This window comes from Salmo trutta, chromosome 16 (genome assembly GCF_901001165.1).
Source record: "Salmo trutta chromosome 16, fSalTru1.1, whole genome shotgun sequence".
Taxonomy (NCBI): domain Eukaryota; kingdom Metazoa; phylum Chordata; class Actinopteri; order Salmoniformes; family Salmonidae; genus Salmo; species Salmo trutta.
Window position 1 is genome coordinate 52,678,003 of NC_042972.1, and position 22,006 is coordinate 52,700,008.

Genomic DNA, 22,006 nt, shown 5'->3' on the forward strand with positions numbered 1-22,006 from the left:
AATTCAACCAGTTGCCAGACTATTTGATTACTGAACTCTCTACCTTGCTCTGGGTCTGGTCTTGGGTGGAGATCACATCATGGATGTTGGCTACCTTAAACAGTCTTATGATGAATGCAGTGATCACTAGTGAATTCAGTTCATTTATCAAATGTTATTATTGAGCATATTGTTATTATTAAGATATTATTGCCTGGGTTGCCGGTTTGCCTGGGAGGGGGTCCCTGGGCAAGAAAAGGTTGAAGATCCCTGTTCTACAGAATCTTCAGTCGGCAGCCGCACAGGAAGACTAATATTTCCTAGTAAAATGAACCCTTACTTCATTCACACCCACATTCACAACCGTGTTATTGCTTTACAATGGGCGTGGTTCGTTGTTCAGGGTAGGGCAAGGTGCGTTGTATATTAGATTGCACGTACAAACGCCACCTGTACAGACCGTCGCATTTTTCGAATTACAGCTGGAAACGGACCTTCATGATGACAATGGACCCGTTGAAATCGGCCATGTCCATCGGGAATGTGGATGAGACATCTCTTGCTTTGCCTTCCGATAAAAAACTTCGGTCCAAACAGCAGCGAGTCTTGGATCAGGTGCAAACCATCAAGAGGGGAAAGTCGAAGTACAGTAAAAATGGATCTGTGTCGTCGCCAACGACATCCCCAACGAGTAAGCAGAGGTCTAATTATTATTATTATTATTATTATAGAAACATAGCCTAATAAGTTATTTGTATGCTATTTGATTTGACCTAAAGTCCAATCTGGTTATGGTTTCATTTTTTTAATTTTTTTTAATTTTTTTTACATACGATGTGCATTGTTGTGAATGATTTAGCGTATTCATTGTCAAATAGGAAAACAGCACAAATAAAATATCAGCAACTGCACTTTTGTAAAGTCTGTTAAGTTAAAAGTGCACCATTTGTCATTTTAATATCAAAATAAACATATATTTAGGCCAACTGATATATATTTCGAATCCTTTACTATTGAACCAATACAAACATCGACTTATTGATGACTTTCTTTACCTCATTGTACTCCTGCTTAACGTCAAAAAGTTATGAAACCTGTACAGAGCGATTAAAGCGTCACATTTGTTAGAGTTGCTCTTTGAGATGTATTAATTGATATTAGAAGCACCCCTATTTTTTTTTTTTTACACAAGCCAATGTACGGCCACAAATACTGAATCAGATTTTAGAAATGTGATATTACTGTTGACTTTTTGTAGCCATATATAATACAAATCTTGTGTATTTGTAAGTAGCACTGGAACAGTCTTATATTTCATAGCCAACCTGCCTAAAGTGGAAGGAATTGCCAGGAAACACCTGAAATCAACCTGTACACCACTCAAATATTGTTGAACTACTACATGAATCACCTCAACAAATGTCTTTAAAGGGTTAAAAACCTGTTATGTTATCAAGGTAAAAAAAATGCCAACACACCCAAGCAGTTACCATATATAGCAAATATTTTGAGAACATGGCTTGTTTCCTCTGAATATGACCTTAAACTAACATAGGCTTTTACATTACGCTACGATTTATGTAAAATCACCTTGATATGAAACTGTTACCCAGTGGATTTAAGCCTTACATTTGAAAGAGATACTCTTTGGGATGTATTAATTGCTATTAGAATGGATGCCCAAAAATTGGGGCATGGAACCCTGCTTCTTTTCAACATAATAATCCATTATAGTCGCCAATACTGAATCAGATTTTGGAAAGGGGATATTACTGTTGAATTTTTGTTGCCATTTATAATAAAACATATTGTGGATTTGTGAGTAATGGACCAGTCTTCAACAATATGCCATTATATTTAATAAGCAATGTGACCTAAGTGGCAGAAATCTATCTATAAACCACTTTTGTTGAACTACTACATGAATAACCTTAACAAATGTCTTTAAAAGGTTAAAAATGTCATGTTATCGAGCTTAAAAATACCAACAGACTCCAGGAGTTGCATTATTTAGCTAATTGATTGGGAACAAGGATCATTTCAAAATTACTTTAAACTGGAGATGGTCATTGTAACATAGGCTTTTACATAACCCTAGCCATGTCAAGAAAAGCTAGCCACAGTTTTTGTTCACCTAAAATATTAGTCTTGTTGGTTACCTAGCTAAAGGAAAACAACCGGCAACATATACTGACCAAAAATATAAATGCAACATGCAAAGTGTTGGTCCCATGTTTCATGAGCTAAAATAAAAGATCCCAGAAATGTTCCATATGCACAAGCTTATTTTGTCTCAAATTGTGTGCATCAATTTGTTTACATCCCTGTTAGTGAGCATTTCTCCTTTGCCAAGATAATCTATCCACCTGACTGGTGGGATATCAAGAAGCTGATTACACAGCATGATCATTACACAGGTGCAACTTGTGCTGGGGACAATAAAATGTGCCATTTTGTCACACAACACAATGCCACAGATGTCTCATGTTTTGAGGGAGCGTGCAATTGGCATGCTGACTGCACAACTGTCCACCAGAACTGTTGCCAGAGAATTTACTGTTTATTTCTCTACCATAAGCCGCCTCCAATGTCGTTTTAGAGAATTTGGCAGTACGTCCAACTGACCTCACAACTGCAGACCATGTGTAACCACGCCAGCCCAAGACCTCCACATCAGGCTTCTTCACCTGTGGGATCATCTGTGACCAGCCACCCGGACAGCTGATGAAACTGTGGGTTTGCACAACCGAAGAATTTCTGCATAAACTGTCTCAGGGAAGCTCATCTGTGTGCTCGTCATCCTCAACAGGATCTTGACCTGACTGCAGTTCAGCGTTGTACCCAACTTCAGTGGACAAATGTTCATCTTCGATGGCCACTGGCACGCTGGAGAAGGGTGATCTTCACGGATGAATCACGGTTTCAACTGTACCGTGTAGATGGTGTGTATGGTGTCGTGTGGGCGAGCGGTTTGTTGATGTCAACGTTGTGACCAGAGTGCCCTATGGTTCCGGTGGGGTTATGGTATGGGCAGGCATAAGCTACGGACTTTGAACACAAATGCATTTTATCTATGGCAATTTGAATGCGCAGAGATACCGTGATGAGATCCTGAGGCCCATTGCCGTGCCATCACCTCATGTTTCAGCATGATAATGCACAGCCCCATGTTGCAGGGATCTGTACACAATTCCTCGAAGCTGAAAATGTCCCAGTTCTTCCATGGAGAATATGGCAGTAGTGTCTTCCTGCCTTGGGTAGAGCACCAGTTGAAAAACTGCAATAGAATTGATATTGTGTGGGACACTCAACAAGAGAATCTAGGAAAATGCAACCGAATTAAAGTTGGGAAACAATCAAGCTTCCATGTAAATTATCCGATTTTCTCAGAAATCCTACTAACAAACAGGAGCTTTTCAAAATGATGACACAGACTGTGTGTGCCAATTAATTTGAAGATGGAAAAGAGATCTACAATATGTGACCAAGCAAGTATAGTGTAGAAAATCATTGTACCATCGAAACTTAGACTTGCTTTCAATGAGAATGACAGATCTATAACTCACATTTCTATGTGAATTTGGTCGGGCTCCCAAAAAGTTCCATATTGCAGCTTTAATTGAAGTGAGCATGCACCACTTTTGTTTGGTTAGCAGTGTTTCGGTAGTGCACACACACACAATGGAGTTTGCAAAACAAATGCCCATCTGGATTGATGCAAATAATCATGATTCTGCCAGGTAGGCATAGGTTACTTTGTAGTAGATAGAACACCTTTCCTTTTACCTGAAGACGGTTATCATTAGCATTGCAAATGGCTATATGCACCGCATACACACAGACGGGGGCATTCCTGTGCCGTTGCCTCTTCAGAAAGTTGCAGGGAATATGAATCACTGATGCATTCTGTTAATGTTTTATGATAAACTTCGGCAAATTAATACATATTCTAATAAATTCAATACATTATACTGGTTTCCAAATGTGAGATTCTTTCGGTTCATCTATCAAATGTAACAAAATTCTAGCACCAAATCGTTTTTCATGTTGTAGTGTCGAAAAAGTACAGAAGTTTCGGTGTACTGTGCGACACTAAGGGCTGCAAAAGCTGTCGGAAATATCAATGCCAGGATGCTGGATTATCATGCACTCCATTATGCCATTGTGCTGGCACATCTGAACCAGCGCCCTAAATCTTTTATTTTCTCCACTAATTAGAATACATTTGAAGTATAATTACTCAATTTCATTTTATGAAAATGTCATTAAAATCAACATCAGAGGCCAATTTTAATTCTGCCGCTTCAATGCATTTGCAATGAGCACCCCATTGCACATCATGGAAGGCCATGTCCACACCCATAGAATGATGTCCACACCACTCAGGCCTGTTCTACGTTTTCAAAAGGAAATTGAGAATTGACTATAGCTAATGTTCTCCATCACTAACTGTCTACGTAGCCTACATTGTAAATCTTACTCAACTGTATTTATTATAATAAGTAGCCTACATTGTAAATCTTACTCAACTGTATTTATTATAATAAGTAGCCTACATTGTAAATCTTACTCACCAGAGCTCTCACAATAAACCAATTTCAAGAAAGCAAGTTCAAGACAAATATGTACAGACATACAACAAATAAGCAATTATTTTACTTAAGTACTATAGCCGAACAATTTTTACATTACATTGGAGTAATTTAGTAGACACTCTTATCCAGAGCAGGGTTGGGCTCAAATCCGAATTTAATTGAGAATGCCTCATAAATTCCAATTCAATTATTGAATGTGAATTTGAATTGAAGTAGTAAACAGCACACATAGTTGCAATTATAATAACAATGAAAGGAAATAGAATTGAATTCAGTGAAATTCAAATGCCTCTGCTATTCTGTGTTAGGTGTACCCTATTTAAGTGATAATGCCAGAGAAGCCGGTGTTTGGAGGATATATTGGCATGGGGGTGTTGTTGAGGGCCGGCAAACCGTGCGGATATATCCTCCAAACACCGTCTTTGAGGGCATTATCACTTTTATACGGGTTACCAACATATTCTGATAATGATTAAAATGTTTTCATAATTTTTTAAATGTTGATTCATTTATTCATACTATTTCATCCTTCCACGAGATATAGTCCCGATACAAATCTGGAGTTGCTACCCAAGCCGGCTGGTCATTCGTTCTATCGATTCGGTTGCCAGAGACACAACCCAGTATTTCAGTATTTTTGTTCTGCATCTATGGAACAAAAAGACTTATGTATCTTTAGAACGAACGACTGTATCCAGTCGTTCGTTCTAAATGTTCCATTACCATACTGGCTGGCAACGTTCTTATCGCTTGCTTGCTAGCTAGCCAACTACGGCTAACTTATAGTCACATTAAAAGTGCAGCCAGAATAACAGCAAAGTAGCTGCATTTGCATTTGTTTAAGCTGTTTTATAGTGACATTTATTTGGATACATCCATAACAATGAGCTAATTAGGCGCAATTTCGCCTGGCATAGAAAATGTGTTCACTCGTCAGAACACTGTTGTTCAGAGGAGCTAGCTAACAACACAGCTAACGCAATCACTTCAAACTGAAGCTGGAAAGACTGCAAACTAGCTGCACTTCATTTCGTTTTACCTTTTTTCAATTGACATTTCTTTGTATATATATCCATAAAAATGATGCCAGCTGATTCATGGTTTCGACTAGCTGAGAAACGTTGCCTGGCTGTTTCGTCCTGACTCCCGACACGTTCATTACTATGGGACAGCTGGAGATCGAATTTGAATATTGAAACAATGTTGCAAATGTCAGAGAGACAGACAGCAAGGTTTATACAAATCTCCTCTGTTGAAAACTAAATGTTAGTCAAAAAAAAATGTGAGATAATGTCTAGATGCTTTTTATAGTGGAGATCAAGTTTATAAATTGCCTGGCTGGGCTGATGAAACAGTGGATTGCACGGTCAGATGGAGCAGTGTAAATAGGCATTTTAATGTCTTAGATTTAGCCAGTGGTAACTTGTGGAATAGACACCAGCTGGAATGCACTTTTAACCAATCAGCATTCAGGATTAGACCCACCCGTTGTATAAACAAATATACATACTGTAATGTACATAACATCAAACTTGTCATTATATGCATATAAAATATTGTTGAAACAACTGATTTTCAGAAACTCTTAAAATGAATGATCAATGAAAACAAAACCTGAATGTGAATGTTCTATGTTATTTAAAAAGAAAAATCAATATGGGGAAAATACTACCTTTCCAAGAATGCATTAGTTTGACCCTCATGTTGACCCTGAGGCCTTCAAAAGAAGTCTAAGAAATGAAATGGTTGGTGGAAACATAATTGGGTATTCTAAGCACTTAAAATAGTTTATGAACATTGTTTCCAGAGAAAAGTTAAATGTTCTTTGGTATCTGGAAGTGTGACTTGTCAGATTCAATGAAACTCTCATGTTCTATGACTGAGTGGAATTTATTTGAATTGCACTGAATTAAATTCTACTTCATGTCATTCAAATTCAAGTTATACCTCCTGTGGGGTGCGGCCAATTTATATTTGAATTTCAATTCATGAGTTGAATGGGAGTCAATTCCAAAGTTCTGAATTAAGCCTAACACCGATCCAGAGCGACTTACAATACATATTTCACTAGAACGCATAAGTTCCCTGTTTATTATCTGAAAGCATAAGACACTGTGGATGGCATGGCAATGATGTTAACAGTTCAATACCAATCATTTGTTTTTGTCAAAACAACAAATGGGTATAATACTTGGTTGGCAGGCTCATATGGAACATGTTCGAAAATGCATTTTGTCCCACCAAAACACATTTGATGTTTGACAGTTGGAAAAACATGGCAAAACATAATTACTGCATCTCTCATCAGTGCATCTCGTAATGTGATTAAAGATTTCAAACGTATTAGTCATTACAGCTTACAAGCTCACATTACGAGATGCACTGTGATGAGAGATGCCGTAATTATGTTTGCCATGTTTTTCCAACCTGCTTCCTCAAGCCCTCAATTTAATCACACCAAAGCAATAAACAGTGTATCTTTTCTCACACTCAATATTTTACAGTGATAACTAATATTAACAGATTTTAAGAGCCATTTACAATCTCTTGTTTTTCTCCGTAGGTCCTGTGTACGTCAACATATTCGCTGACTCCTTTAAGTCACCTACCAGTCTCAATGGAGGTGCCTTCTTTAATGGTACAAATGGCCTCTCAAAAACGGTATGAAGCTTTTCATATTTCACATCACATTCCCTTTTGTTTTAAATACAAAGACAGAAAACATTGTCCCATATTTTTGATAACTGTGCTTGGTTTATCAGTTGTATTTATCAGTATATCATTTAAGGATAAATTATGGTTCAGTGGTGATCAACAAAAATCCCCTAAAATCTCTTTTAAAGCTTTAGGCGCAGTGGATATTAATATGAAAGCAGTGCCATGGTCATCATGGGGTAGTAAATCTGAGACTATTCTCGGAACCCAGAACCATATCTCACATGGCCAGCTACTCAATGTATGTGAACATGAGAGTCTGAGTCAGGTGTAACCAGGTGCTGGAGATTACTGACTAACCACAGGACTGGGTGTGAATGTGAGATACTGCCCAGTCATTATTGCTCCAGAAATCTGGGGAGTGTTGTTCAGCTTTCTCTCCATCACAAGTGAGAAAAGTGAGGCATCCTCCCATAATGGCACCTGACTCATTGTTGAAACTGACTTCTTTGTCTCAATCATGTGCTTTTACTTATCCACCTCACACAGGTGAGGCATGATGAGTACTCCAAACGGAAATCTGGCCCATGCCAAGTTTCCACCTCAACCGAGCTCTGGAGGCCCTCGTTCTTGTTCATGAACAAAGAGAGAAAGAAATCCATATTGACACTGAACATATTATATAAATTAAACTGTAAATTATCGTCACACATTACCCTTACTTTTACTTAATACTATTACTAATTACTACTGTCTGTAAACCATTTCTAACACATTATTTACAAATGATATCTCACACAACTCACAGTCGGTGAGAAAAACAAGCATTCACAAAACGTTCTGTTTGTATGTCGTGTGTCTCGGCCTGTCCTGTTCCGTCATGATGATGCTTATCGCAACTGTTTATGTAACATAAATCTTATTCTGCCCACTACAAATCGTATATGAATAGTTCTGATTTCCTGATTTCCCACTGCCCTCTGCCAATTAGACAAGTCTAGAATAGTTATCAATAACAGTAGATTGATTAAATGCAGTACACTGTATTTATCTTCACCCAAAGTGGGTCTAAGCCTTTGTGTGTATTATGATTTTGGAATGAAGTTGAAAGTGTTACAATATTCCTGCTTTGTGTCTGCTAGCATTTACTAAATTCCTTCGTCCTGCAGCTCAGCTATGAGAAAAGCACCAAGCAAAGGGTCGTGGCCTCTAAGGAATCTACGGTTCAGAGGAACATGAGCAGCTCCAGCCAGTGGGAGAGACGATTCCCTCTCAGCCCCACCATAGGCAAGCACAACAGCAGCCGCAGTGTGCCTGACCTGGCCCCCTTCCCTACGACTACTATTACCACCAACACCACGCAGCAGCAACTGCAGTCCTCAGCCCCCGCCCGGCAGCTCCAGCCCAACAGGTCCAGCGTCTTCCTGACCGAGAGGAACAGCAGTCAGGTCATCTCCAATGGCAACAGCTCCTCTCAGGTCGCTGTCAAAGGCAATGAGGTGCAGAAAAGGAACAGCCAGTTGATTGGCACGCGTCAGACGAAAAGTAGCGGCCAGATTACCAGCAACCAAGGTCGTATTGAGAGGGCACCCTCAAACCTCTCCATGGCTGAGTCCAAGATATCAGGGATCAAGAGCAAGGGTGAAGCGGGGTGAGTGGAATGAGCGAGTGTGTAAATGCTGCTTTGGGCTTTGATGAGTTGCATTTCAAATGTTTGTGAACAGGTGTTGATACGTGTATGTGCTTTTCCCAACAGGATTAATGGTAATGGCCAGATAGCTGATATAACCATGAAGGAGGCGGTGGAGTACCTGTCCAGTGGAGATGAGAACTACCAGCTCTGTGGAGCCTCCTTCATCCAACACGCAACCTACTCAGAGGACAAGGCCAAGCAGGAGGTGTGGACACGCATCTGGGTCTCTTGGACCAGGATTAAACAACTCTGTCCTGTCCTGAATTAGGATGTCTTAACAGTTTTACATGTCTCTCAGGTGTTGCGGCTCAAAGGGATCCCCCCTTTGGTGAACCTGCTTAGGAGTCCCAGTCCCCAGGTCCAACAGACTGCCTCCGCCGCCCTGCGGAACTTGGCCTTTAAAGATGCGGACAACAAGGAGGAGGTCCAGCGCTGTGGGGGCATCACTGAGGCACTGGCCCTGCTCCGAGACACAGACTCTACCGAGACACAGAAACAACTCACAGGTAGAGAACACTATTCTATTTCTGTACACAACACTTCTCCGTCTAGTGACATTACAGAATGCTGACGCTTTGCAGACATGTGCCCCAGTGTGAATGCAAGCGGTATGAAAGCGAAACACGCTTGTGTTGCTTTCTGATGCCAAAACATGCATATTTACATTAAATGTATTCGTGCCGTAGAGCACAGGGAAACACTCTCACTAAACACGCTCCCCTTAATCCTGATCAGATCCCGCTGTCAGTCACACCAGTGTTCTCTTTGTGCTGCATTGTGTCAGGGGAACTTGATAGGTGAGACATCTCACAATAGTCTGTTCTGGAGGCTAGACCAGCCTGCTCTCACTATTGTTCCGTCTTCCAGAGGCTGTGTTTAATCAACTGGCTCTTGTGTAATCAAATATTTACCCTGGTTCTTGACTAGCAACAGTACATAGCTACAGTATCTTTGATATATATGAATCAAATCAAATTGTATTAGTCACATGCGCCGAATACAACAGGTGTAGACCTTACAGTGAAATGCTTACTTACGAGCCCCAAACCAGCAATGCAGTTTAAAAAAATATGGATAAGAATAAGAAATAAAAGTAACAAGTAATTAAGAGCAGCAGTAAAATAACAATAGCGAGACTATATACAGGGGGGTACCGGTACAGAGTTAATGTGCGGGGGCACCGGTTAGTTGAGGTAGTATGTACATGTAGGTAGAGTTATTACAGTGACTATGCATAGATGATAACAACAGAGAGTAGCAGAGGTGTCAAAGAGGGGGAGGAGGTCAGAGACCTGGCTGTGTGGTGCCAGGACAACAATCTCTCCCTCAACGTGATCAAGACAAAGGAGATGATTGTGGACTACAGGAAAAAAGAGGACTGAGCACGCCCTCATTCTCATCGACAGGGCTGCAGTGGAGCAGGTTGAGAGCTTCAACTTCCTTGGTGTCCACATCACCAACAAACTAACATGGTCCAAGCACACCAAGGCAGTCGTGAAGAGGGCATAACAAAACCTTTTTCCCCTCAGGAGACTGAAAAGATTTGGCATGGGTCCTCAGATCCTCAAAAGGTTCTACAGCTGCACCATCGAGACCATCCAGACTGGTTGCATCACTGCCTAGTATGGCAACTGCTCAGCCTCTGACCGCAAGGCACTACAGAGGGTAGAGCAAATGGCCCAATACATCACTGGGGCCAAGCTTCCTGCCATCCAGGACCTCTATACCAAGCAGTGTCAGAGGAAGGCCAGGTCTCCTCCCTGTCTCGTCATTGTCGGTGATCAGGCCTACCACTGTTGTGTCATCGGCAAATGTAATGATGGTGTTGGAGTCGTGCCTGGCCGTGCAGTCATGAGTGAACAGGGAGTACAGGAGGGGACTGAGCACGCACCCCTGAGGGCTACCTGTGTTGAGGATAAGCGTGGCGGATGTGTTGTTACCTACCCTTACCACCTGGGGCTGGCCCGTCACGATGTCCAGGATCCAGTTGCAGAGGGAGGTGTTTAGTCCCAGGGTCTTTCGCTTCTTGATGAGCTTTGAGGGTGCTATGATGTTGAACGCTGAGCTGTAGTCAATGAATAGCATTCTCACGTAGGTGTTCCTTTTGTCCAGATGGGAAAGGGCAGCGTGGAGTGCAATAGAGATTGAATCATCTGTGGATCTGTTGGGGCGGTATGCAAATTGGAGTGGTCTAGGGTTTCTGGGATAATGATGTTGATGTGAGCCATGACCAGCCTTTCAAAGCACTTCATGGCCACAGACGTGAGTGTTACGGGTCGGTAGTCAATTAGGCAGGTTACCTTAGTGTTCTTGGGCACAGGCACTATGGTGGTCTGCTTAAAACATGTTGGTATTACAGACTTGGACAGGGAGAGGTTGAAAATGTCAGTGAAAACACTTGCCAGTTGGTCAGCGCATGATCGCAGTACACGTCCTGGTAATCCGTCTGGCCCTGCGGCCTTGTGAATGTTGACATGTTTAAAGGTCTTACTCACATCGGCTGCGGAGAGCGTGATCACACAGTCTCCCGGAACAGATGGTGCTCCCATGCATGTTTCAGTGTTATTTGCCTCGAAGCGAGCATATCAGTAGTTTAGCTCGTCTGGTATGCTTGTGTCACTGGGCAGCTCGCAGCTGTGCTTCCCTTTGTAGTCTGTAATGGTTTGCAAGCCCTGCCACATCCAACGAATGTCAGAGCCGGTGTAGTACGATTCGATCTTAGTCCTGTATTGACGCTTTGCCTGTTTGATCGTTCGTCGGAGGGAATAGCGGGATTTCTTATAAGCTTCTGTGTTAGTCCTGCTCCTTGAAAGCGGCAGCTCTAGCCTTTAGCTCAATGCGGATGCTGCCAGTAATCCATGGCTTCTGGTTTGGGTATGTACGTACGGTCACTGTGGGGACGACATCATCAATGCACTTATTGATGAAGCCAATGACTGATGTGGTGTAGTCCTCAATGCCATCGGAGGAATCCCGGAACACATTCCAGTCTTTGCTAGCAAAACAGTACTGGAGCTGAGCATCTGCTTCATCTGACCACTTTTTTTTATTGATCTAGTCACTGGTGCTTCCTGCTTTAATTTTTGCTTGTAAGGAGGATAGAATTATTGTCAGATTTGCCAAATGGAGGGCGAGCGAGAGCTTTGTATGCGTCTCTGTGTGTGGAGTAGAGGTGGTGCAGAATTTATTTTTCTCTGGTTGCACATTTAACATTTTGATAGAAATTTGGTAAAATTGATTTAAGTTTCCCTGCATTAAAGGCCCCGGCTATAAGAGCGTTTTCTTCTTTGCTTATGGCGGAATACTGCTCATTCAATGCTGTCTTAGTGCCAGCCTCTGACTGTGGTGGCATGTAAACAGCTATGAAAAATACAGATGAAAACTCTCTAGGTAGATAATGTGGTCTACAGCTTATCATGAGATACTCTACCTCAGGCGAGCAATAGCTCAAGACTTCCTTAGATATCGTGCACCAGCTGTTATTTAAAAAAATACATAGTCCGCCGCCCCTTGTCTTACCAGACGCCGCTGTTCTATCCTGCAGGTACAGTGTATAACCAGCCAGCTGTATGTTGAAAGTGTCGTCGTTCAGCCACAACTCTGTGAAGCATAAGATATTACCGTTTTTAATGTCCCATTGCTAGTTTAATCTTCCACGTAGGTCATTGATTTTATTCTCCAAAGATTGCACGTTTGCTAGCAGAATAGAAGGAAGTGGGGGCAGCCCGAACTTCGGCCCCTTTTTCTCCGCCTTCACGCAAATCACAGGGATCTGGGCCTGTTCCCGAGAAAGCAGTATATCCTTCGCGTCGGGCTCGTCAGACACGTGAAAGGAAAAAAAGGATTCTGGTAATCCGTGGTGAGTAATCGCAGTCCTGATGTCTAGAAGTTATTTTCGGTTATAAGAGACGGTAGCGGCAACATTAGTGACAATGACAGAGCTGTACTGTAGTTAAGTGAAAATTAAACACCTCGTATTTCGTGTCAACCCTGGTCGTGGGGACTCGAAGGGTGCGCAAGCTTTTGCTCTCTTCCTAGTTATGCTGTGGGTAGTACACGCCGTGCCCGTGTCATAACAGTTTGATCCATGCGCACTGTGTTGGCTATCTAGTATTGCTTGTGTTGAATTTATTGTTTGTGTTGAGCTTGCTAAGATCAATGGTAATAATGCCACATGAGTAGCAGGTACCAGCAATTTGAACAACTGCTGCTTCTACTACCACTGAACTACTGCAACTTTGTCCTTTCTCTTCAGGTCTCCTTTGGAACCTGTCATCTGCAGACAGTCTGAAGCCAGAGCTGGTGCGTAGTGCTCTGCCTGTCCTGACTGAGACTGTGGTAGTACCATACACTGGAGATGAGACAAACAACAACCAGGACCCAGAGGTCTTCTACCATGCTACGGCATGTCTACGGTGAGACGCATCAATCAATGCTGTAGACCAGGAGTGCACATTGCACAGATCAATACTGGCAGTTAGCCAGGAAGTTAGAGAGACAGATTTATGAACTGGCAATGGGAGGGGCTAATGATGACAGATCCCAGGTACCATCTACGCTTGTTTTGGCATTGAGTGATGCGCTTAATTAAATTTGTTCCAGTGGCACTGTGCTGGCTGAACCTGTAGCTTACTCTCGATACTACTCCTAGCCTCTTAAGTTGTGTCTGTGCCAATCTCAGAGGATTGGGTGAATAGCATAATACAAATTCTTACTGTCACTCATGGATGAAAGTACTGTTTTGTTTCAGTCTGTATTGTTATCCACTGTCAGACTATACAATGCTGGCCTGACCTGCCTCTACCTGATGTATGACAAGACCAGTTTTTCATTTTCCCCGACTGTCCCAACAGAAACCTGAGCTGTGCGACTCAAGGCAACAGGCAGGCCATGCGTAACTGTCGAGGCCTCGTCGACTCTCTGGTCAGTTACGTCCAGCGTTGTGTGGCTACAGAGAGGCCAGATGACAAGGTGAGCATGGAACATTGAATTACTTCAAATAAAGTTTAAACAAGTAATGTTGAATTCATGGAATATAATTATTATTATAGAAAGTCTAGCTCTAACTGCATGTGAACGTTTCATGGAATACATTTTCTCCAATGGTTACATGTTTGTTGGTACCTACTTTCTAACTTGGAGTTGGATGGATCATACTATGAACATGTGTGTGCTACAATAGAGACACAGTACATGCTAAGCTAACCCTTTAATACTTTGCCTCTGTCTGTGTCAGTCTGTGGAAAATTGTGTGTGTGTCTTGCACAACCTGAGCTTCCAGCTGGAGAGTGAAGCCCCGGCCCTCTTCAGCAGGATCACTGCCCTGGCCAGGACCCCCAGCAGGGCCAACACCCCCAGTGAGACCGGCCCCATTGGGTGCTTCAGCCCACAGAGCAGCAAGGTCCAGGAGCAGGAGGTGAGACAGGCATATTGGTCAAATAAAATCCAGGGAGAGCGGAGAGAGACGGATACACAATAACATATCGTATTGAACGAACTATACACTTTTTATCATTACACACTGCAATTACATGTACATCAACTTCCGTCGTATATTTTCCATCACCTAAAAAAATCTGATGATTGATAATAACTTGGTCCTCCTCTTTTTACTCTTGTAGAGTCACTTTGACTACCCTGTGATAGAGGAGCAGAACCCTAAAGGAGCAGGCTGGCTCTTCCACTCTAAGACCATGCAGAGTTACCTGTCTCTGCTGTGGTCCAGCCAGAGAGAAGAGACCCTGGAGGCCTGCTCTGGAGCCCTGCAGAACCTCACTGCTAACAATGGCATTGTATGAACAACACTCATCATTTTGATTATTTCATTATTTATTCACGCAAAAAGTATTTTAAATGCAATAAATGTATAGAGAAAAACATGCACCAAATGTGTGTAGAAAAACAACAACATTCACATCATGGTCCCACTTAACTTAATATGCTTTATAAACCCTTCATAATGTCTTCATCTCTGTGTCCACAGGTATCTAGTGTGATAAGCCAGAGCATCGTGCAGAAGCTGAACGGCCTGCCTCACATCTCTCCCCTGCTGCAATCCTCCAACCCCAGCCTCCAGAAAACTGCTGTGTCTCTGGTAGGGAACCTGGCCAAGAACCAACGCCTTCAGAGCACCATGGGTGAGCATGGACACCAATCATAGCCCTGTTCTTTGTAGAACAGATGGAACCTAGAATGTTTGGTCGGAGGCAACCTTGTTTCAATGATTGTGTAGTTTGCATTGAGAGCAAACATCTCGCAGGGCCAGTTTATGCAAATTTTCTCCTGGTATTTTAACGCTGCCTTCCCCCACCTCTCTGATTCTATCTAAGCGGTTGGGTAGTTGGGTTAAATGCGGAAGACACATTTCGGTTGGATACATTCAGTTGTGCAACTGACTAGGTATACCCTTTCCCTTCACTTTCCCCTTCCCTTCAGAGAGGATTAAACATTTAATTTACACCTGACCTTTTGGCTGTTTTAGCTTTTAACATTTTGTGGTTGAATTAGCAACACTTCATAGAGTGCGTTTGCTGGAGGTGAATGACCTAATGGGATGTGTCTTGTCTGAAGCCCGACAGACCCTACCAGAGCTAGTTGGCATCCTCAGCTCATGGACCAAGGAAGAGACGCCGTGTGACGACACCCTGGCCACGGTGTGCCAAACCAGCCACAGTCTGCTGATGAAGGAGCCTGAGCTGGGGAAACCCCTGCTGACCAACAAGCTGGTCAACTCAGTTAACAACCTGAGCAAGAACAGGTAAGGTCTGGTCAATATTTTGTATTGCAAAAAAATGTTTAATGTTGGCCGTAGTTATTCCTGCGGCTAAGGAGTTGGACCCGTGGCTGGAAAATGGCCGGTTCGATCTGGCAAATAGATGGAGGGCTGCTGGGCTCACATCCTCAAGGATACAGAGACTATGAGGACCCTGGCAGCATCTCTGATCCAGTGCCACTATGACTATGCTTGTATCTCATGGTTCAGTGGCATAACAACAAATCTGAAAGACAAACTTCAAACAGCCCAAAATAAACTGATGAGAATTATACTCAAGCTCAGCCCTAGGATGCACATTGGTCCTAATATTTTCAGGGAACTGAACTGGCTTCCAGTTGAAAATCAAACTGTGAATGGTTTTTAAAGTTACACATGGCCTTGCCCCCAGTTACCTGTCTGGTTATTTTCATTTCATTTGAGACTCATAGCCAGTCATTCTTTTTTATTTTTTTTGAGCCAGTTTTGCCAATATCAGACCGGTGCACTATAGAAGCATAGCTGAAAAAAGCTATTTCCTTAACACTGGTCAGGTGCACAGGAATGGAATGGTGTACCAATCCGTATAAAATCCATCCCTACGCTAGGGAGTTTTAAGGTAAACCTTAAGAAATGTTTTATGGAAACAACACTTTAAAACTGCACATACTTGGTCATCTATTTTATTCCTTTTACTGTTCCCTCCCTACTGATGAGATGTATTTGAAATGTATTTTGTTTTCGTGTTGTGTATATTTATTTTTTCATGTATTTTCAACAGGACCACAATGGAAATGCGTGTTTGAACTTTTTTGTCATCCTCAATGATTTGAATGGCATTGTACTGTATCCACATGTGTGGTTGTATTGTGTTTAAAACTGTCAAAAAATGTAATAATAATCCCCTCCCATTCCACTACCTTTGGGCCCTTGAGCAAGGCCCTTAACCCTACAACATGCTCTCCATCCAGGGGCACTGCAGCTTGACCCTGTGCTCGTCTCAACTGTGTGTGTGCTGCCTAGGGCAGAAGACATTTCCTTGGTTCACTGTAACTATTGGACAATACATTAGAGCAGTTTGCAATATACAATACTATATAAAGAAAAATGTTTAGAAATCTAACAGTTGTGGGCAGCCACTTTGGGGACATTCTAAAGAACCCAGATAACAGAGGTTTTGAGTATAATAGAAAGAATACCCCAGTCTTACATGGATTGTTCTTTCTCTTGATAGGGATTTCCCAAAGGCCAGCAAAGCTGCTGGTGTGCTCCTCTACAGCCTCTGGTCAGAGAAGGACGTACAGAGTTTCCTGAAAAAGGTACCAATTTTGGGCTGATATTTCAAACAAATTCTGTTTTTGTCAGATGCAATGTGATATCCCTGTTGCAGATGTTGACCTCTTTTGTCAGATATGCATTTTATCTACCAGTTTACTCCTCAATACCAAATGAAATCGAAGACAACACGTGATTGGGTGGGTTTTACAATGGAGGCAATAGAAAGGACAATCTGAATAGGCAGGCTCAGTCAGGTCAAATACAGTAATCTGTGTGATGACTCATCACCCCTTCCCTGAAGGTAGTTGCTATTATTTCTGCAGGTTCTTTTTTTTTATGTTGTGAAAACACAGTATAGAGATCCACAGTATCTGTCTGTACTCGACTGGGTGGGGTGTGTCGAGGGTGTGTCGAGGTTATTTCCTCAGTTCTGTGAACCTGATCCACTCCCCAGTCAGGTAATTATCCAAAACAGTGGAGGACGGATGGAGAGGTTTTGTTCTGTTTGGTGGTATTCTGTACACCTGAAAAAGATGCACGGGAACCATAGAGACTCATATCTCCCTCACTAGCTTTAAGCACCAGCTGTCAGAGCAGCTCACAGATCACTGCACCTGTACATAGCCCATCTGTAAACAGCCCATCTATCTATCTACCTCATCCCCATACTGTATTTATTTATTTATTTATCTGGCTCCTTTGCACCCCAGTATCTCTACTTGCACATTCGTCTTCTGCACATCTACCATTCCAGTGTTTAATTGCTATATTGTAATTACTTCGCCACCATGGCCTATTTATTGCCTTAACTTACCTAATTTGCACTCACTGTATATAGACTTTGTTTTCTTTTGTTCTACTGTATTATTGACTGTGTGTTTTTGTTTATTCCATGTGTAACTCTGTGTTGTTGTATGTGTCGAATTGCTATGCTTTATCTTGGCCAGGTCGCAGTTGCAAATGAGAACTTTATTCTCAACTAGCCTACCTGGTTAAATAAAGGTGAAATAAAAATAAATAAATAAATAGGGGTGCTGAAATGGTACAGCCAAGGAATCCAGAGAAACCGGTTCGACGGTGCTCGGCTCTGCAGACCTAGGACATCTTATCCCTTGTCTTTTAACCTTTAACTGATAATGACTACAGTTGGGTCTTGATCTCTTCCATCAGTTGCTTGACATTTCAGCTTCACTTGGGCAACACTTGGTGAGAAACCTGCTGTGAGCTAGTAACTGTAACTATGCCATAACTTATTATTTTGTCAAGGGGGGGAATAGTCAGTGTCAAGGGGGAACTCTAATGTCTATTTTAATCATTTTTCCTACAGCAAGGGATGAATAAGGGTTCCTTTGTGAACGACATCACCAGCGCGGCTCATCGGTCTGTGCAGGTCATTGAGTAACCAGACAACTGGCATGGATCTCTTGGCACAACCTCCGGATGTTACTAATGAACTTGTGGACCTAATAAACCTACTACGGTACATATCAGATTGGGTCCAGTTAATCTGATTACAACATTTTTACTTTAGATTTTGAAAACAATTTCTAGCTAATCAGAATGCCTAGCCATTGTGTTTAGTTGTGTCATTCATCTCACGTCAGTATAAAGGTTTGATCTTGCACTTATCTTTCTGTTATTTTCTAAGCTCTTTTGTGTTTACTAGAAATCATTTGTTTCTGTTTTTCCACTATAAACATGATGATTTTGTATTGATAATGCCTGGTTACTGGGATTGCTTGAATAGGGCCCCTTTGCTTGCATGGCAATTATGGTTGATAGCATAAAAGCTAACATGGGCTACTGAAATGATCAGATGTAACTCATTTCATTTAATTGTATTTATCTAGCCAGGATAGTCCACTCAGTAACAATTGCCACTGTTTGTCAGGTAGTCCTGAGGGTATACTACAAAGCAGGATCAAGGAGTTAGCCAGCTAACTTGCCTGAATATATATATATAACAAGTTTGAAATGGGCATGGTCAAATTGATTAATCAAATTAAACATATCTAAGTTTAGCTTTTTAATGAACCAGAAAATCAATAGTTATTTCTGGTTGCTTATCAAGGTTAGCTGGCTAACTAATTGATCCAGCATGCCACTCTGGGTTCCACAGAATCGAAAAAATATATATAGAAAAACGTACACATCACAAAATAGACATTGTAACGTCACCGATGTTTAACCTTGTGTAGCTACTGTGCTCCTCCATATGGTATATTCATACTTTAAGCATGTTTGCTACATTGATGTTTTTGTCCATCACTAAATGGTTTAGAATTTTTTTTTTTTGTCACTTGACATTTTAGTCACTAGCTAGGTCACCATCTAATTGGCGTCAGATTTTCATGCAAATATTCAAAAATCTGCATAAAAACAATATGCACATTTTCCAACCAGAAATGTGTTTCCATCAAATTGACTTGTTGCAGATAAAAGGCTGTGTGTGTGATGACGTAGTGCACATACAAATATTTTTTGCTTTAAATTCCCATGTACCTAATAAAAATACAAGTTAAATGGTTTTCCATTGCATTTTGAAATCTACATATGGTTTTCTCACAGTTTTTGTTTTGTTATATAGGGAGTTTGTCCACTCTGGTATTGGCACGTGCTCTCTAGCCACGTATAGGCTACATGATGAGATTATTATGGGCAAAAGAGCAAAATTATTTGTATTTGTCAAACTGCAGCCAAGCATCGATGATCATGTCACCAGAGTAAGACCCTCAATAATTATTGGAAAGGAGCATCAAGCTTATTACCTTGCACTTTCACCACCCCCGTGAAGTTCAATTTATTTAATCTGTAGCCTAATAAACTGTGTGCTTTCTCGATGAGTCGTAATGGAAGGACCACACATGTCATCGCGTGACTCCAAGTTTACTTTGATATGATGGTTATTATATCAATATTTGCGCATAAACGCGTTTCCACCGACATTTCTCGCATAATTCATTTTACAACACAAAAAGATCCCACCTTGTCTAGCGTGTTTTGTCAACTTTTGGAAAGTTTACAGAAAAATGTTCTGTTTCCATCAGGCATGTCATGACATTTTTTATCCAACATGTACTTTACTCTCATAAAAAGGTTGCTGAGAAACTGGTTACTACTGTGTATTTTAAATTCAGATGAGGTATTGTAAGTGTAATGTATCACCAAAGATATTTGCTGTTCTGTACTCATTGGATAATGGATAAAGTATATTTTCAAAACATTTGTTCATGAGAACTCATTATGCTTGTTAGCTTAGTGTTTTTTTTCCCAAGTTCACGTTAGATGATACATACCAGTACTCGTGTGAGTACATGCTATACTTAACAGAACCATAACAACCATTGGCAGAGGTAGTAGTTCAGCAACTGGGGAATGAAACTATGTGAAGCCTGAAGACAAATGTGTTTGAAACATGAGAATAGAAATTCCAGAAATGAAAAATATATTAGGGGGCAACGGAACTGACACCAGGTGAAAATTATTTTATGACTGATTATTTTATGAGGTAGTGTGGTGCGCGATGCACGCATGTTGTGATGAGTAACCTTGGCAGGGATCGGGAAAGACTTGTCTTACCTTCCCAAGCTAATGCTTAGGCTTAAACTCGGTGTGTTAACATAGGCCGGGATTCAATACAAGTTATCGGGTGAAAGCGCTGTTGACAATGTGCCTTTTTAAATGCAATGTTCCTGACATTCACAGAGATCGCGTTCACGGTAAACGCTGCAGATGCCGGCTCAAAATGGAAAAATAGCAATAAATGTCAAGCACACTACAACACGCGTTGGATTGCATCCCGGCCATAGTCTCAAAGTCTCGAGACACAGAGACGACTCCCGATACCCACTTGGTCAAACAAGGACTTCATAAAGCCTTCATAATACCTCCATAAGCACTACATAAACATGTTACAAAGCATCTATAACCGTATGTCATGTTTTATGAAGGGTGTAATAAATGTAGAATGTCACTATGTTAAATATAATCTAAACGTGCTTTAAAAAGGACGACATGTTGTGCTGAAGGAGGGCACACACTCTAAAGTGAAGTCATGTCAGTCACATTACACCTACAGTAATCTCATTCACAGAAACTTCTGCCCAAATGCGTGAAAGGTATGTTGGACCAACGCATTGAAGTTGGCCTTCTTTAGTTTGGGTTAGGTTTAAAATGTAATTTTAAGAAGATAAATTGTGTAAATGGGCAGGGTTTAGCCATAACTATGACGTTGTGGCAGTGTTGACGAGTGATGATGAGGGAGAATATTTTTGCTAGCAAAGGATGACAAATACTTTACTCAGTAAGGTCACTTACGTAGAATTCTATGGTCACTCCCACTAAGGCCAACTTTGAATGGTTGATATTCCAGGCTTATGTGTGCTGTGTGCAATAACCTGGGGATGATGTTACACCATGAAACACCTTGATGAAAGCTCCCAACATAAGGAAATTGAAAGTGGCTTTCTTCTGGCTGTCTACATGTTCCTCAGTAAACAAACACACACTCAACAATATAATGAGCCATACCATGCGGTGCTGGGCCCAGTCAGGTCTTTGACACATTCACCCCCTCCCCTACTGAAAGATGAGCCAAAAAATGTTGGCACCATTGTAACAGGTAGTAATCAAGCCTTGGTCTCCAGCATGGGAACAGAAGAGGAATACCTGGTGCGATAGTCTCAGGTTGAATTAATCCAAATCATCTTGGCTCTGATACACACACACACACACACACACACACACACACACACACACACACACACACACACACACACACACACACACACACACACACACACACACACACACACACACACACACACACACTTTGCAGGTCCACTAAACCATTTAAATACCTCTAACTCCCTACAGTAACCTGTGGATCATGAGAGAACCTTCATAAATCAGCAGAATGTATGCAGTGTCCTGTTATACTTTGTTGGAAGTGAGACACCTTCTGTCATTCAAACACATCCATTACAACACATCCATTACAAACACATCCATTACAACACATCCATTACAAACACATCCATTACAACACATCCATTA

The 22,006-nt window shown here is 41.5% G+C and overlaps 1 protein-coding gene across 1 annotated transcript; it reads left to right on the plus strand.

Annotated features, from left to right (window-relative positions):
* Window positions 1-383: 383 nt before the first annotated feature.
* Window positions 384-20,174, plus strand: LOC115151014 (plakophilin-1). The gene is made up of 13 exons (XM_029694903.1): window positions 384-670; window positions 7,138-7,235; window positions 8,399-8,880; window positions 8,986-9,127; window positions 9,221-9,428; window positions 13,178-13,337; window positions 13,776-13,893; window positions 14,159-14,338; window positions 14,544-14,714; window positions 14,906-15,059; window positions 15,493-15,679; window positions 16,908-16,992; window positions 18,279-20,174. The coding sequence occupies exons 1-13, from the start codon at window positions 478-480 to the stop codon at window positions 18,351-18,353; spliced, it is 2,253 nt and encodes a 750-aa protein (XP_029550763.1). The 5' UTR covers window positions 384-477; the 3' UTR covers window positions 18,354-20,174.
* Window positions 20,175-22,006: the final 1,832 nt, after the last annotated feature.

Bases quoted from the DNA above. Each gene is read 5' to 3' on its own strand.
- LOC115151014 (XM_029694903.1), top strand. From the start codon at position 478: ATGATGACAATGGACCCGTTGAAATCGGCCATGTCCATCGGGAATGTG. The intron at 9,429-13,177 runs GTAGAGAACACT...CTTTCTCTTCAG, and splicing joins GACACAGAAACAACTCACAG to GTCTCCTTTGGAACCTGTCA. The intron at 15,680-16,907 runs GTAAGGTCTGGT...TTCTCTTGATAG, and splicing joins AACAACCTGAGCAAGAACAG to GGATTTCCCAAAGGCCAGCA.